The sequence below is a fragment of the Dipodomys merriami genome, unplaced genomic scaffold (genome assembly GCF_024711535.1).
Source record: "Dipodomys merriami isolate MVZ:Mamm:240054 unplaced genomic scaffold, mDipMer1.0.p SCAF_78, whole genome shotgun sequence".
NCBI classification, from domain to species: Eukaryota; Metazoa; Chordata; class Mammalia; order Rodentia; family Heteromyidae; genus Dipodomys; species Dipodomys merriami.
The window spans coordinates 5,423,094-5,438,426 of record NW_027206379.1 but is presented as its reverse complement, the minus strand read 5'-3'; the positions used below and the strand labels follow the sequence as shown (position 1 = coordinate 5,438,426).

The 15,333-nt window shown below is 64.3% G+C and overlaps 1 protein-coding gene across 1 annotated transcript in view; it reads left to right on the top strand.

Moving 5' to 3' along the window:
* The first annotated feature begins 649 nt into the window (after nt 1-649).
* The window catches only part of Muc5b (mucin 5B, oligomeric mucus/gel-forming), a 35,379-nt gene continuing 20,695 nt past the window's right edge, over nt 650-15,333 (top strand). Inside the window, exons 1-24 of the mRNA XM_070009916.1 lie at nt 650-702; nt 2,663-2,734; nt 3,102-3,185; nt 3,464-3,725; nt 3,863-3,977; nt 4,079-4,169; nt 4,312-4,418; nt 6,210-6,411; nt 7,128-7,253; nt 7,613-7,730; nt 7,832-7,970; nt 8,214-8,324; nt 8,520-8,589; nt 9,292-9,429; nt 9,733-9,897; nt 10,169-10,263; nt 10,793-10,919; nt 11,161-11,416; nt 12,962-13,017; nt 13,331-13,431; nt 13,679-13,830; nt 14,044-14,182; nt 14,281-14,391; nt 15,111-15,290. Of these exons, the coding sequence (XP_069866017.1) occupies nt 2,707-2,734; nt 3,102-3,185; nt 3,464-3,725; nt 3,863-3,977; nt 4,079-4,169; nt 4,312-4,418; nt 6,210-6,411; nt 7,128-7,253; nt 7,613-7,730; nt 7,832-7,970; nt 8,214-8,324; nt 8,520-8,589; nt 9,292-9,429; nt 9,733-9,897; nt 10,169-10,263; nt 10,793-10,919; nt 11,161-11,416; nt 12,962-13,017; nt 13,331-13,431; nt 13,679-13,830; nt 14,044-14,182; nt 14,281-14,391; nt 15,111-15,290 (2,973 nt within the window). The 5' untranslated portion in view covers nt 650-702; nt 2,663-2,706. The remainder of the gene's footprint in view (nt 703-2,662; nt 2,735-3,101; nt 3,186-3,463; nt 3,726-3,862; nt 3,978-4,078; nt 4,170-4,311; nt 4,419-6,209; nt 6,412-7,127; nt 7,254-7,612; nt 7,731-7,831; nt 7,971-8,213; nt 8,325-8,519; nt 8,590-9,291; nt 9,430-9,732; nt 9,898-10,168; nt 10,264-10,792; nt 10,920-11,160; nt 11,417-12,961; nt 13,018-13,330; nt 13,432-13,678; nt 13,831-14,043; nt 14,183-14,280; nt 14,392-15,110; nt 15,291-15,333) is intronic.

Genomic DNA, 15,333 nt, shown 5'->3' with positions numbered 1-15,333 from the left:
GGCAGCTCATTGGCCTGGGCCGGGGGGGGGGGAGGCCTCTGGAGCCAGGCCCAACAGCCCCTGGATGGGGCCCCAGCTGCTCCTTGGTCTGTGAGGAGACTCCCCTGGGACCGCAGGGCCCCCCTCGACCCCCAATGCATGGCTGAGGGCACTCCACAGTGAGGAGCCCCGGACTTCCCGTCTGCTCACAGAGCAGCGAGCACCAAGGCTCAGGCCCAGCCTCACCCCCGCCTGCCGAGGCCTTGGGACAAGTGCTGCGCCCCATGGTCACTCCTGGGGCCAACATGGGATGAGGCCCCAGCCCTTCACCCCTAGCCCTGCCCTCCCAGGCTGGCGTGAGACGGTGCAGGGCTCCGCATCCAGCCGGGCCGGCTCCGTCTGGCCCCACGGTTCTCAAGCTGCGGGGGGTGGGGGCGTCCTGTCCGGTGTCGCCACAAATCCTTCCTCGTCCAGGTCTCTTTCCTGCTGCAGCCCCTCCCCAAGAGCAAACACACGTGGCTGCCCGGGGAGTGGACAGTGATCTGTGTGGCCTAGGACCTGGGCCCCGAGCCAAACTGTTCTGCTACATAAGCCCAGGCCCCCAGGGAGAGAGCGCCTTGCCCGCTGTGCCTGACTGCCGTGCCGCCCCCAGGATGGCCACCGGCAGCCGGAGCCAGGTGCTGGCGTGGGCCCTCACGGCCCTGCTCGTGGTGAGGCCAGCAGGTAAGGTCAGGCCCCCCAGACCCAGGCCAGCTTCCGGCGGGGGCTTGCACCGGGGAGCATCTCCAGGCAGGTCCCAGGGGCCCTGGCCTGAGAGTCCCACCAGCTCTCGCTCGGCCCGTGTCCCACGCAGGGGCCGACACGGCGTCAGAAGCAGAGCCCAGGCCGGGATGGGGTGTTGGAGAGAAGGTGGGTGCCCCAACTTAACCTAAGGCCCCTTGAGGAGACCCCAAGAGGCTCTTAGAAGGGACAGGAATGGGGTCTCTCTGGGTCGGAGCGGTTCCATTCCAGGGAGCAGCACCACGGCAGCCCTGCCCTGCCCCCCGCGGCCGGGATCACGGCCCCCCGGTGGTCCTCCTGCCCTGCCCCCCGCGGCCGGGATCACGGCCCCCCAGCAGTCCTCCCGCCCTCCCCCCCGGATCGGCCCCCCAGCAGTCCTCCCGCCCCTCCCCCCCGGATCGGCCACGGCACCAGCGCAGCTCAAACCTGGAGCCCATGTGGGTCCTGCACCCACGGGTGCCATCTGCCCTGAGAAGGCCACAGTGCTAAACTGTGAACAGGGAAAGACCGTCCGGGCCCAGCCGACACCCATAGGGTCCACAGGAAGCAGGCCGGGCTGGCCCGGAGTCCCGGCAGCTGCCGGAGGGCACAGGCCCCAAGCCCTGCCCTCTGTTGGGCTCCAGGTCTGAGCAGTGGGGTCTCCGCCCCGGGCTGGCTTACCTGTGGAATGGGCAAAGATGTCTCCCTTCCTTGGGGACCGGGTTTGGGGGAGGGTCTCTGCAGCACCTCCCATGGGGACTGGGGAAGCCGCAGGGCCTTGCCAACCCCAGCCAGGCTGAGAGTCACCTTGCCATGCTCATTTGGCTCCTGGGGCAGTTTGGCATGCTGGGACGGGGGCCTTAGTCCCAGGGGTGGCTGGGGACCAAGGCCACCACATCACATCCGATGCACAATGGAAGGCACCGAGCAGGCCAAGGCGGAGCGGCTGGTTGCTGGCCAGCACTGCCTAGGAGAGGCGATGCTGACCAAGCACTCTGGCCCAGGAGGGCCTGCACGGAGGGGGGCCTGAGGGGTGGGAGATGCGGTGACCTGGGGGGCTCCTGGGTCCCTCAGCCTTGCTGTCACCCGGGGCCGGCAGGTGACAGCCGCTCAGCCTGATCCAGGGGTGGACAGAGGAGCGGCTGTGCATCTGGGAAGTTCAGTCCACGGGGCTCTGGGAAGGGGAGATGCGTGAGCAGGCCTGTCATTTCCAAGTGCCGTGGACACGGCTGGGAAAGTTCACCGGGAAGCCGAGCATTGTGGTGCTGCTGTGAGCAGCTGGCCATGAGGAGTCACTTCCAGGGCTGGGGACCAAGGCCCTCGGGGTAAACCGGGTCCTGCCCGAGCCTCTGACCAGGCCTCCATGGTCAGGCTGTGGAGGAAACCTGTCCTTCTGGTGGTGAACAGTCCAGGCCAGTCCGGGCAGCCATTCCTTCACCAAAGGCCACCCTGTCCTAACTCATGGTTCCAGCTGGAGGCCAGCCCAGCACCCAGGCTGCTGCTAAGTCACGCTTGGGTCTCTCCACAATGCCCGTCTTTGTCCTCCCTGCCCCTCGAGGGATGGTGGCTGAATCCCTCCCCGAGCAGCTGCGGTCTGGGATCAGCTCTGCTTCCTGATTCGTTTTCTTCCTTGAGCCGGGAGGGCATCTGCCCTGTCTCTCCTGGGATGGGGTGCCACCCCGAGTGCAGATGAGCCACAACGGGGTCCCCGAGGGGCAGGCTCGGGCCGCAGGCAGAACGGAGCACCTGAGGCCCCGAGGGACAGCTGACAGGGTCACTGGGTCCCTGTGCCAACGGGAAGGGACGTGGCCCTGAATCACAGCTTGTCCCTGTGCCTCAAGTAGGCCCTTGCGGCCAGGGCGGCGGCCTGGTCTGGGGCGGCTGGTATATCGGCCCCCGCTGACCCGCTCCCCCTTTTCTGCAGAGATCCAGGGCCAGGCAGAGCGGAGTCCGGGGAACCCAGAGCCCATGGTGGACAGCCCGCGTGTGGGCAGAGGTATGAAGTACAGGTCCCGGCTGTGTGGTGAGGGGTCTCCTGAGCAGGCAGAAGGGCTGGGCACTGGGGATGGAGGCAAAGGCCCTTTGCGGAGTCCCTCCCTGGCCTCTCCCACGGGAGGCGTCCTGAGCTCAGGGCTGAGTGTCACAGACGGAGGGAGCGCAGAGCAGAGGCCGTGTACACCGTGTGACACAGTGACAGCAGTCCCCAAGGCAGATGGGAGGTGGCAGGGGTTGGGGGCAGGAGCAACAGGACCGCTTGCGCGTTCTGGCTGCCGAAAGTCCCCAGGGCGGGCACCGAAGCGGGCGGGGCCTGGAAGGGTGTCCTGGGCCACCCACACCGGCCACATGGGTCTCTCCTCCCGCAGTCCACCCCATGTCCCCACCTGCCATGTCCTCACCTGCCCGCCGCCTGACCTTCATCCCACCCATGAACATCTTCCACATGAGCCGTGAGTGGATGGCACCGCAGCTGGCCAGGGAGGGGCGGGCTGGCCGGGCCGCACCTGCGGCGGGGTGGCTGGGTCCTGCGGGGGGCTGTCCCTCGTGGGGAGGGGCTCCGGGCCTCCTCTCAGCTCGGAGCAGCAGAGAGAGGTAGGGCGGGCACAGGAGTCGCTTCCTTGCTGCGCGTGTGGGAGCCTGGTGCCCAGGGGCCCCCAGTGGGCGGGGGTTGGGTCCCCCACCACGAGGCTTCCCACACAGCCCTAAGCCCCGCGCCGGTTCCCCGCAGCCCTGAACCCCGCGCACAACGGGCGGGTCTGCAGCACCTGGGGCGACTTCCACTACAAGACCTTCGATGGCCGCGTCTTCCGCTTCCCCGGCCTCTGCAACTACGTGTTCTCCGCGCACTGCGGCGCCGCCTACGAGGACTTCAACGTGCAGCTGCGCCGTGGCCTGGCAGGGTCCAGGCCTGTGGTCACCCGCGTGGTCCTCAAGGCCCAGGGGCTGGTGCTAGAGCTGGGCAACGGCTCTGTCTTGGTGGATGGGCGCCGGTGAGCTGGGCCCAGGGGGGACCCTGCCACGGCCCGGCCCTCCGGAGCCCAGCGGGTCCACTGTAGGGCGCGGGTGGGGCCCCTCAGAGCTCGTGGGAGGGCACTGGGCAGAGGGAGGACCAGAACTTTCTGCCTAGGGTGGAGCTGCCCTACAGCCGTGCCGGCCTCCTGGTGGAGCAGAGCAGCGACTACATCAAGGTCAACATCCGCCTGACCCTGACCTTCATGTGGAACGGAGGAGACAGCGCTCTGGTGAGGATGCCCCACAGCCCCGCAGCCCCCAGGCTGGGTCAGGAGAAGGACCCCCAGGGAGGGGGGGACCCAAGTCCCCGAATGCACCGCTTCCCCCATAGCTGCAGCTGGACCCCAAGTACGCCAACCAGACCTGCGGGCTCTGCGGGGACTTCAACGGGCTCCCCGACATCCACGAGTTCTACGCCCACAGTGAGTGTGCGCAGGCCCAGGGCCGGCCCCGGTGGCATGTGGCGTCTGGGCGTGGGTGGGGCCGGGCCTGACGCCACCTCAGACAGCCCACTCTGGGTCCGAGCCCGCGGGGTCGGTGACGGTGCTTCTCCCCGCCCGGCAGACGCCAAACTGACCCCCCTCCAGTTTGGGAACCTACAGAAGATGGACGGTCCCACGGAGCAGTGCCCAGACCCCCTGCCCTCAGCGGCTGACAACTGCACAGATGGGGTGAGCGCCCCCACGGGGCCGGGGCCAGCCAGTGCGGGCAGGGGGACAGGCACGAGGGCAGGCGCGGGCGGGGCCTGCCCAGCACAGAGGGAAATGGCCTCTGCCCTGTGAGGCTCTGTTAGGCCCGAAGGGGTCAGGCGGGACGGGCGCCCACGGCGGGCAGGATGAGCCCCGGAGGGGGCTGAACCCTGCATGTGCAGCTCCATCTTGGACATGTGTGGAGCCCGTGGACCTCGGTCCTGCATGTGCCTGCACTGGGCTGGCCAGGCGCACCAGACACGGAGATTGCAGGGCCAGAACCCCTCCCAGGAGCAGGGAGGGCCTTCCCCAGGAATCCCCAAACTAGCAGAGTCCCTGAGCCCTGAGCTGTGAAAGAGAACGCTGGCAAAGCCTGGGAACTTGGGCCTGCGTGGGCCAATCTAGGGGTCAAGGACTGCAGAACCCACCGGGGCTGTCCAAGGGGACATCTGCTCCTGTCCTCTGAGCTGCTAGCCAGGGAGGAGGGGGCCTCTTCTGGAGGCTCCCGTGTCCAGAGTTAGGCCACTCCACTAACCAAGGAGATCTTTGCATCTCAGAGCAGCAAGCTCAGCATGGATGGATAGAATAATAGGTCGATGGATAGATGGGTGGATGATGGATGATGGATGATGGGTGGATGAAGGATGGAGGATGGATGATGAGTGGATGGATGAATAGATGATGGATGGATGGATAGATGGATGGATGATGGATGAATGGAGGATGGATAGATGATGACAGATGAATGGTCAAGTTGATGATGGATGGATGGATGGATGGATAGATGGATGGATGATGGATGATGGGTGGATGGAGTATGGATGGATGATGACAGATGAATGGTCAAATTGATGATGGATGGATGGATGGATGATGGATGAGGGATGGATGACGGATGGATGGATGGATGATGGATGGATGGATGGATAGATGATGGATGATGGGTGAATGGATGATGATGGATGAAGGATGGATGATGGATGGATGGATGGATGATGAATGGATGATGGATGGATGGATGATGGATGAATGATGGATGATGGATGGATGATGAATGATGGATGATGGATGGATGGATGACGGATGGATGAATGGATGATGGATGGATGGATGGATGATGGATGGATGATGGGTGGATGGAGGATGAATGGATGATGGCAGATGAATGGGCAAATTGATGATGGATGGATGGATGGATGATGGATGAAGGATGGATGATGGATGGATGGATGACGGATGGATGGATGATGGATGGATGGATGGATGGATAGATGATGGATGGATAGATGGATGGATGATGGATGAATGGAGATGGATATGATGACAGATGGTCAAGTTGATGACGGATGGATAGATGGATGATGGATGGATAGATGGATGATGGATGGATGGATGGATGGATGGATGGATGGATGGATGATGGATGATGGATAATGGGTGGATGGAGGATGGATTGATGATGGATGGATGGATGGATGACAAATGGATGGATGGATAGATGGATGATGACAGATGAATGGGCAAATTGATGATGAATGAATGGATGGATGAAGGATGGATGATGGATAAACAGATGGGTGGACAGATGGTATGTACAGATGGACAAATGAGTGGATGGATGGATGGGTGGATGGATGGGTGGGTGTGTGGGCAGATGGATAAATTGACATGAGTGGGTGGCAGGAAACTCGAAAGAAAGAAGATGCTCCCCATGGACTGCCCTGACCCCTCTGCCTGGGGGGAGAGGGTGGCCAACTTCCCTGTGCTCCCCAGGAGGACACCTGCCGCCATACCCTACTTGGCCCGGCCTTTGCGGACTGCAACACACTGGTGGACGCCAGCGTGTACGTGACCGCCTGTATCCAGGACCTGTGCCGCTGCCCCACCTGCCCATGTGCCACCTTTGCCGAGTACTCCCGCCAGTGTGCCCACGCAGGGGGTCAGCCGCAGAACTGGAGGGCTCCTGACCTCTGCCGTGAGTGTCCTACCAGGGTCTACGTCGGGGCCAGACTGGTGTCCGAAATCTGGCAGGAGGGTGGTGTCAACATGAGGTGGGGCAACAGGGGCTGGACAGTGCAGAGAGCTTGGGGCCTGTTGGGTCCAGATGGAGGACCTGACCCCAAGCACAACAAGAAGACATTGTCCCAGAGCTCCAGATGGGAGCATGGTCTCACGTGGTGCTGGGTTCTGCTTCTTGCTTCCTCTGTACCCAGAAGATGGCATCCAGGAACGATGGTGGACACAGCTACGGGGAGTTTGGAGGATGGGGAGTCACGAAGTTCAGTGAACATGGAGTGAGGGACTTTGGTGGACATGGAGTCAGGGACTTTGGTGGACATGGAGTCAGGGACTTTGGTGGACATGGAGTCAGGGACTTTGGAGGACTTGGAGTCAGGGACTTTGGTGGACATGGAGTCAGGGACTTTGGAGGACATGGAGTCAGGGACTTTGGTGGACATGGAGTCAGGGACTTTGGAGGACATGGAGTGAGGGACTTTGGTGAACATGGAGTGAGGGACTTTGGTGGACATGGAGTGAGGGACTTTGGAGGACATGGAGTGAGGGACTTTGGTGAACATGGAGTGAGGGACTTTGGAGGACATGGAATGAGGGACTTTGGAGAACAGTGTCAGACACGGGGTGCGACTCCCTCTGTCCACCGTGGTCAGAGGGGACGCCCCTGTGTTGCAGCCCGGACGTGCCCCCTCAACATGCAGCACCAGGAGTGCGGCTCGCCCTGCGTGGACACCTGCTCCAACCCCCAGCGCTCCCAGACCTGTGGTGACCACTGCATGGATGGCTGCTTCTGTCCCCCAGGTAGGCCCTGTGCCCTGTGCCCTACCTCCAGGGTGGCCTTTGGGGTCTCTGTCTCCAGCACTGAACCCTGGCCTTGCTGACAGCTGGGGGCACCCACTGCTCACTCAGGGGTCCTATCGGGGTGAACACTGGCCATCGGGAATCTGTGGAGAGAACAGATCAGGCGTCACAGGCCTTGAGCAGGAGGGGAGCTGGCTCAGAGGAGCTCAGTGTTCATTCCGAGAAGCATCCTAGTGTAGGAATCCTTCCCTCACACCCGGGTTGGGGTCTCCTCTAGGCCCTGGGCTGGTGGCCCTGCCGGGAGCCTCGGCACCCCTGGCTAGGCACGGTGCTGGATGATGTCATGCACTCTCTCCCAGGCACGGTGCTGGATGATGTCAGGCACTCGGGCTGCCTGCCCCTGACCCAGTGCCACTGCACCCACGGCGGCCGCACCTATGCCCCCGGGGCCTCCTTCTCCACCAGCTGCAGATCCTGGTAGGCTGGCTGCGCCCCTGTTCCGTCCCCCACTGCCCGCAGGCTCACCCCGTCCCCTGCTCCCCCCCCGCCCCCCCGCTACTCACGGTCTCCCCTCGCAGCACCTGCTCTGGAGGCCTCTGGCAGTGCCAGGACCTGCCGTGCCCGGGCACCTGCTCCGTGCAGGGTGGGTCCCACATCTCCACCTATGATGAGAAGCTCTATGACGTGCATGGGGACTGCAACTATGTTCTTTCCAAGGTGGGGCTGCGGGCAGCTGTGTGGAGGTGTGGCCGCCGGCCAGGCTGGGGCCGGGACCCAAGCCCCGTGAAGGCTGTCAGTGGGGTTGGGCCTGAGATGAGCTGCCCAGTGGGGGATGGGTGTCCAAGGCACCCCCAGCCACATTGGCACCTACAGGCAGCGTGCACACGGGCAGGGGACGCGGCCTGAGCGCACACGGGCAGCCCCGCCCGCGCTCAGCCCTGCCCTTGGGGCCCCCCACAGAAATGTACCCACAACGCCTTCATCGTGCTGGCCGAGCTGCGCAAGTGCGGCCTGACGGACACGGAGAATTGCCTGAAAACCGTGACGCTGAGCCTGCAGGGCGGGGACGCGGTGAGCACTGGGCTGGGCCGGAGGCGCAGAGGCTCCCGGAGCTGGCCCCGGCCCCTCCACGGCCCAGCCCACAGCCGACCGACAGCGACTGGGGTGCTGGCTTGAGCTGAGGGGAGCCCCAGGCTGGCGTTGCCCACGGCCGGAGGGCGAGGCTGGGCCTGGTGGCCGCTGACCAGAGATCTGTCCTCCCACCAGGCCATCCAGATCCAGGCCAATGGGGCTGTGTTCGTAAACTCCATCTACACCCAGCTGCCGCTGTCCGCAGGTGCGGGGCCTACCTGGGGCTGCGTCCCCCGAGGTGGTGGTCAACTCCCAGAGCCGGAGAGCTGTCTGCCCGCAGGCTGCTCCAGAGTACCCCCACCTGTCACTCAGGTGGGGGTGCCACCCCTGTCACTCAGCATGGCAGGGGCCACACACTCTGGCTCAGCCTCCTGTCCCCTCGGCGGTGCCAGGGTCACTCACGGCCCGGGAAGGCTTGGGAGCTGTTGGGACGGGGGGGGGGGGGGGGTTAGCCAGTCAGCCCTGCGCTGTGTGGCCAGCGGCTCTGGGGGGGGGGGGTTAGCCAGTCAGCCCTGCGCTGTGTGGCCCGCCGGCTCTGGGGGGGGGTGGTTAGCCAGTCAGCCCTGCGCTGTGTGGCCCGCCGGCTCTGGGGGGGGGGGGGTTAGCCAGTCAGCCCTGCGCTGTGTGGCCAGCGGCTCTGGGGGGTGGTTAGCCAGTCAGCCCTGCGCTGTGTGGCCCGCCGGCTCTGGGGGGTGGTTAGCCAGTCAGCCCTGCGCTGTGTGGCCCGCCGGCTCTGGGGGGGGGTTAGCCAGTCAGCCCTGCGCTGTGTGGCCCGCCGGCTCTGGGGGGTGGTTAGCCAGTCAGCCCTGCGCTGTGTGGCCCGCCGGCTCTGGGGGGGGGTTAGCCAGTCAGCCCTGCGCTGTGTGGCCCGCCGGCTCTGGCTCACCTGACTCTGCTCCCCCCACAGCCAACATCACCATCTTCAGCCCCTCCTCCTTCTTCATCGTGGTACAGACGCACCTGGGTCTGCAGCTGCAGGTGCAGCTGGTGCCCCTCATGCAGGTGTTTGTCAGACTGGATCCCTCCCACCAAGGCCAGATGTGCGGTGAGGCCCTTGGGGGGCTCTGGGGAGGCCGGGAAGTGAGGCCCAACCAAGCCCTAGCACCAGAGGGGTGGGAACGTGGAGGCGCCCTGGCCCCAGGAGCCCCCAGCACACACAGGGCACAGGGCAGCTGCCGGCTGACTCAGCACAGCCTGGCGATGGCTGGCCTGTTGGTAGCCAACCTGGGGACGAGGCTCTGTGCCCTCCGGCAGAGCCTGCAGGCCCAGGGGACGGCCGGGTTCGACCCGGCTGATCCCCTCCCCCAATCTCCCCCCTCCCCCCCCCCCCGCCATGCCTGGCTCCCAGGCCTGTGTGGGAACTTCAACCAGAACCAGGCAGATGACTTCACGGCCCTCAGCGGGGTGGTGGAGGGGACGGGCGCTGCCTTTGCCAACACCTGGAAGACCCAGGCGACCTGCCCCAACTCCAAGAACGTCTTCGAGGACCCCTGCTCACTCAGCGTGGAGAATGGTAGCCTTCCTGTGGCCCTTGGCTGCTGCACAGCCCTGCCTGACCCTAGTCATGGGGGCCTTGGGGGCGAGGAGGGGGGACTCTATGTACACAGGAGTGCTTGAGGGGGCAAGGGGGGAGGGGAGCACAAGGGAGAAGGGGAGGGAGGGAAGGGAGGGGGAAAGAGGGGAGGGAGGGGGCATGAGGGAGAAGGGGAGGGAGGGGGGAGGGGAGGGGAGCAGGCTCCACGAGGCAGGAGAGGGTGGCACCCTACATTCCACCTGCCCCCCAGAAAACTACGCCCAGCACTGGTGCTCACTGCTGACGGACCCCACGGGTGTGTTCTCGGCCTGCCACTCCACCGTCAGCCCTGCGCCCTTCCACTCGGTGAGAGGCTGTGGCCATGGGGGAGGCAGGGAAGCCCTGGAGCGCCCCCCCCCCCCTGCCCCGCTGTCTGGCCCAGGGTTTCTGGGGAAGCTAATGGAGAGGCCGTGGGAGGGCCCTTGCTGCCATCTACGACCCGTCCATTTCCCCACTTCTGAGGATGTCAGCCAACTTGAGCTCAAGGCTACCTGCAAGGGCCTCACCCACGCCCCATATATGTGTAGATGTGTGTCTGTGTGTGTATAGAGGGGGGGGAGGGAGAGAGAGAGCGCCCCCAGTGTGGCACCCCTCTCACGAGTGTGGGGCGGACTCTCCATCTCCAGGAGACCCTCCTGGCCTCCCCTCCTTTGAGTCTTCCAGCTCCCCGGTCCCCTGTGCGCAGGCCTGGCCTCCGCTCTCTCCTGGTGGCCAGAGCCTCCTCTCCAAGCCTCCACCTGCAGAGCTATGAGCCTCAGACTCAGCTGATGCTGGTGGGTGCTGAGGGGCCCCAAGGGACCAGAGGGGTCCCTGATGCCCCGACCTGCGCCCCCAGAACTGCGTGTTCGACACGTGCAACTGCGAGAGGAGCGAGGATTGCATGTGCGCGGCCCTGTCCTCCTACGTGCGTGCCTGTGCGGCCCAGGGTGTGCTGCTCAGCGGCTGGCGGAAGGATGTCTGCGGTGAGCGCCTGCCGGGGCTCTGTGCCGGGGGCCGGGGAGGTGCAGGGACGGGCACCTGGGTCGGGGGAGGGGGGAGGGGGCAGCCAGGGCTCCCGTCACCTCAGGTAGGGGCTTTCGTTTTTCCATCCTGACCTCCTGAGAACCCCACAAGCCCATCGTGCCCCTGCAGGGACCCCGAGTCTGGGGCTGGGCCAGTTTTGCTGGCCACAGACCACTCTGTCCCCACTCTTGCCTTGCACAGCCAAGTATATGAGCAGCTGCCCCAAGTCGCAGAGCTACGCGTACGTGGTGGACACCTGCCAGCCCACCTGCCGCGCCCTGAGCGAGGCCGACGCCACCTGCGGCGTCTCCTTCGTGCCCGTGGACGGCTGCACGTGCCCCAACGGCACCTTCCTGAACGACAGGGGCGTCTGCGTGCCCGCCCAGGAGTGTCCCTGCTACTTCAGAGGCACCGTGGTGGCTCCCGGCGAGGTCGTGCAGGACAACAGCGTCATGTGGTAAGGAGGCCAGGGGCGGGGGCGGGCCAGCTGCCGGCACCCACACCATCTCAACACACCCGGAAGCTGTATCTGACACGTGCGCACACACACATGTGCACACACACACATGCCAGGGGCGGGGGCAGGCCGTCCATCGGCACTCACACCATCTCAACACACCCGGAAGCTGTATCTGACACGTGCGCACACACACATGTGGTATGGAGGCCAGGGACCGGCGCAGGCCAGCTGTCGGCATTCATACCCTGCGGGTGGGTGAGCCTCACCATCTCAACACCCGGAAGCTGTATCTGACGCGTGCGCACACACACATGTGGTATGGAGGCCAGGGACCGGCGCAGGCCAGCTGTCAGCATTCATACCCTGCGGGTGGGTGGGCCTCATCATCTCATCTGACGTGCACATGCACACACGTGCGCACACACACACATGCGCACATATAATGCACAATCACAGACACAATCACATGCATAGACACACATGCACACACATATACATGTGCACTTGCATGCACACATGCATGCACATATACACGTGCATGCATGCACACTCATGCACATACAATCACACATACACATATACACCCATGCCCAAACCCACTCACATATACATAATACATATGCACACATGCATATACATGACACACACCTATCTATGCACACCTATGCAAAAATATACATGCACATACACACATCCATATACTGACAGATGCATGCACACATGCACATCCATATACTGACACAGATGCATGCACACACGCACATCCATACACTGACACAGATGCATGCACACAGACACATATGCACTGAGGTGAAGGACACTTGCCAGACCCATACAAAGAGGCCTGGGGGTTGTTGTTCAAGGGTCCTGGGCCCCCAAAGGGGCAGGGGGGTCGGGGAGAGGGTCGCCAAGGACTGGAAGGGTCACACCCTCTGCCCTGAAGGCCGTTCGTGTGTGGGTCAGCCTTCCTTTCTATAACGACAAACCACAGACAGTCAGTAGAGAGGAAGGGTTTACCTGGGTTCCCAGGCCCGAGGGTCCAGTCCACAGCCACTGCCTCCTTGTCCTGACGCTGCAATGTACCCTGCGGTTACGAGGAGAGCAAGCAGGGTCCAGCTCTTAGGACCCACCAAAGCATGTGCCCACCTTACCTCCTCCCCACAGCCCATGACCTCACGTCCTCCCCACAGCCCATGACCTCACGTCCTCCCCACAGCCCATGACCTCACCTCCTCCCCACAGCCCATGACCTCACCTCCTCCCTTTAGGCCACACCTCCTGTAGGTCTACCTCCTCCCAGGAGACTGCAGACCAAGACTAGCACCAAGGACATTGGGGGACATCAGAGGGACAATCTATAGCACAGGCCTGGGGCTGAGTGCAGCTGCCTTCTCGCCCATCCTAGTGACGGCTGCCTAGCAGCAGGCACCGTCCCGGTCCTGAGAGGAGATGGTGCAGCCTGAGGCGGTCCAAGCCTGGCTGGCAGGCAGGGTGGCCAGGTAGGGGCCTGGAGTTCAGACCGGGTGGCTTGTCTTCTCGTAGCTCGTGCACGAATGGGAAGCTGAACTGCCTGGGAGCCACACTGCAGGAGAACACAGGTAACACACTTGCCCTGTCTCAGCCCAGCCACGCCCCAGGCTCCTCCTGTCCCAGCCCGCCCAGCCCAGCCCAGCCACGCCCCAGGCTCCTCCTGTCCCAGCCAGCCCAGCCACGCCCCAGGCTGCAGGGGAAGGCCACTGGCTTCTGTCTAGTGTGGCCACAGTACCTTGGTTGTGCATCCTGGCTCCGAGGGACAGGTCTGAGGCAGCCTGGACACTCTGATCAGAACCCCAAAGCAGAAAGGGGTCAGCAGACACAGCGGGAGCGTGGCTGCCTCTCCCGCCGGCCCTTCTCATGAACTCTGCCCTCCAGGCTGTGTGGCACCCATGGTGCACCTGGACTGCAACAACGTCACGGCGGGCACCCCCGGGGCCGAGTGCCTCAGGAGCTGCCGCACGCTGGACGTCGACTGCGTGAGTACCCCTGGCAGGACCTGAGCCACCGGGAGGGGCGCTGGGATGGGCCCCGGAGACCCCCGCCCCCGGGGCCCTGGGACCGCGAGGTGGCCGTGGCTTTGGCCTTGATGCCCCACTCCCCATGTGGCCCCTGCCTGGCCACTACCAGGTGGGAAGTGTCCACTTGCCTCAAGTCCCAGGACCCCAGGAGGGACGGGTGAGCAGGCCACGCTCCTGTCCCTGACCAGGCTGCCTGTGCCCACAGTTCAGCACACACTGCGTCTCGGGCTGCGTGTGCCCGCAGGGGCTGGTGGCGGACGGACACGGGGGCTGCATTGCCGAGGAAGACTGTCCGTGTGTGCACAACGAGGCCACCTACAGACCTGGGGAGACGATCCGGGCGGACTGCAACACCTGGTGGGTGCCGGGCCACGGGAGGCAGGGCGGGAGGGCCTCCCGGGACCCCGGCCTCAGCTGGCACCGGCGCGGCAGGGCTAGAGCCTGGACGAGGCTTGGGTCTGGAGTCTGAGGTGACCGCCTGCCCGTCCACACAAGCCCTGCCCTGGCTGGGCTGTGGGCAGCACACTGGCTCAGAGCCGGGCCCGGTGAGCAGCCTCCCCCACCCCACAGCACCTGCAAGAACCGGCGATGGGCGTGCACGGACCGGCCCTGCCTGGGCACCTGCGTGGCCTACGGGGACGGCCACTTCATCACGTTTGACGGGGAGCGCTACAGCTTCCAGGGCAGCTGCGAGTACGTCCTGGCCCAGGTGCGTGGCTTGGGCTGCCCCCACGGCGCCCGGGCAGTCCACCCCGCACGGAGCCTCCGTGGCGCCCGTGACTGACGCTTCCTCTCCTCCCATCACAGGACTACTGTGGGGGTGTCAGCACCAACGGGACCTTCCGCATCGTCACGGAGAACGTCCCCTGCGGGACCACGGGGACCACCTGCTCCAAAGCCATCAAGGTCTTCCTAGAGGTGAGGTGCCCCCAGCCAGAGGCACCACGCCAAACCACACCAAACCACAGGCCCGCCTCACCTGAGGCCCGGAGGCTGACACGGAGGCCGGCTGGGGCTCCAACCTCTGCTTTGTCTTCTCATAGCCTTCTGCCCTGTCTGTGTATTCGCCTCTGTCATATAAAAGGGCGCCATATTGGATTGAAGGCTATCCAGGCAGTTTAGGATGATCCAGTCCAAAATTCTTCATTATCTACAGAGACCTTTGTTTTTAGACGAGAAGTTTGTGTGAGCATTGCTGTGCTGGATGGAACCCAGGGCCTTACGGATTCTGGGCACGGCTCTGCCACAGGTCACATCCCAGCCCTTCCAAGGCTCGTAACGTGGCTTTCATGGGGGAGCAGACTGTGGGCAGACAGGTTCACCCCACACACCCGGACCCCACTCTCACGGAAGGTAGACCAGAGTTCACACAAGGCAGAAAGCGGAGCTCCTGGCGGGCACTGAGCTCCCAGGGGCTGGGAGGGGCTGAGGAGGGCGGCTGTGGGTGAGAGGAAGGAAGTGTAGGGTGGAACGGCGTGAGAGATGATGGCGGTGTGATCGCACGGCCTTCCCTGGCCTCTGGCCGGGCTCGCTGTGAGTCGCCGAGTTCGGGGGCCTGTCCCGAGTCCCGGCCTCACAGTGAGCCCCTCGGCCCTCTCAGCCCCTGCAGCTGCCGTCCCTTATCCCTCCACCCGCAGAGCCAGGAGCTGCTCCTCCATGAGGGGCGCGTCCAGATGGTACACAGGGGGTCCGGCGGGACCCTGCCTTACAAGATCCGCTACATGGGCATCTTCCTGGTCATTGAGACACGCGGTGGGCTGGTTGTGTCCTGGGACCGGAAGACCAGTGTGTTCATCCGACTGAAGCAGCATTACAAGGTGCGCGCAGCTGGCAGGGCCCCGTGCCCAGGCAGGTCCTGCT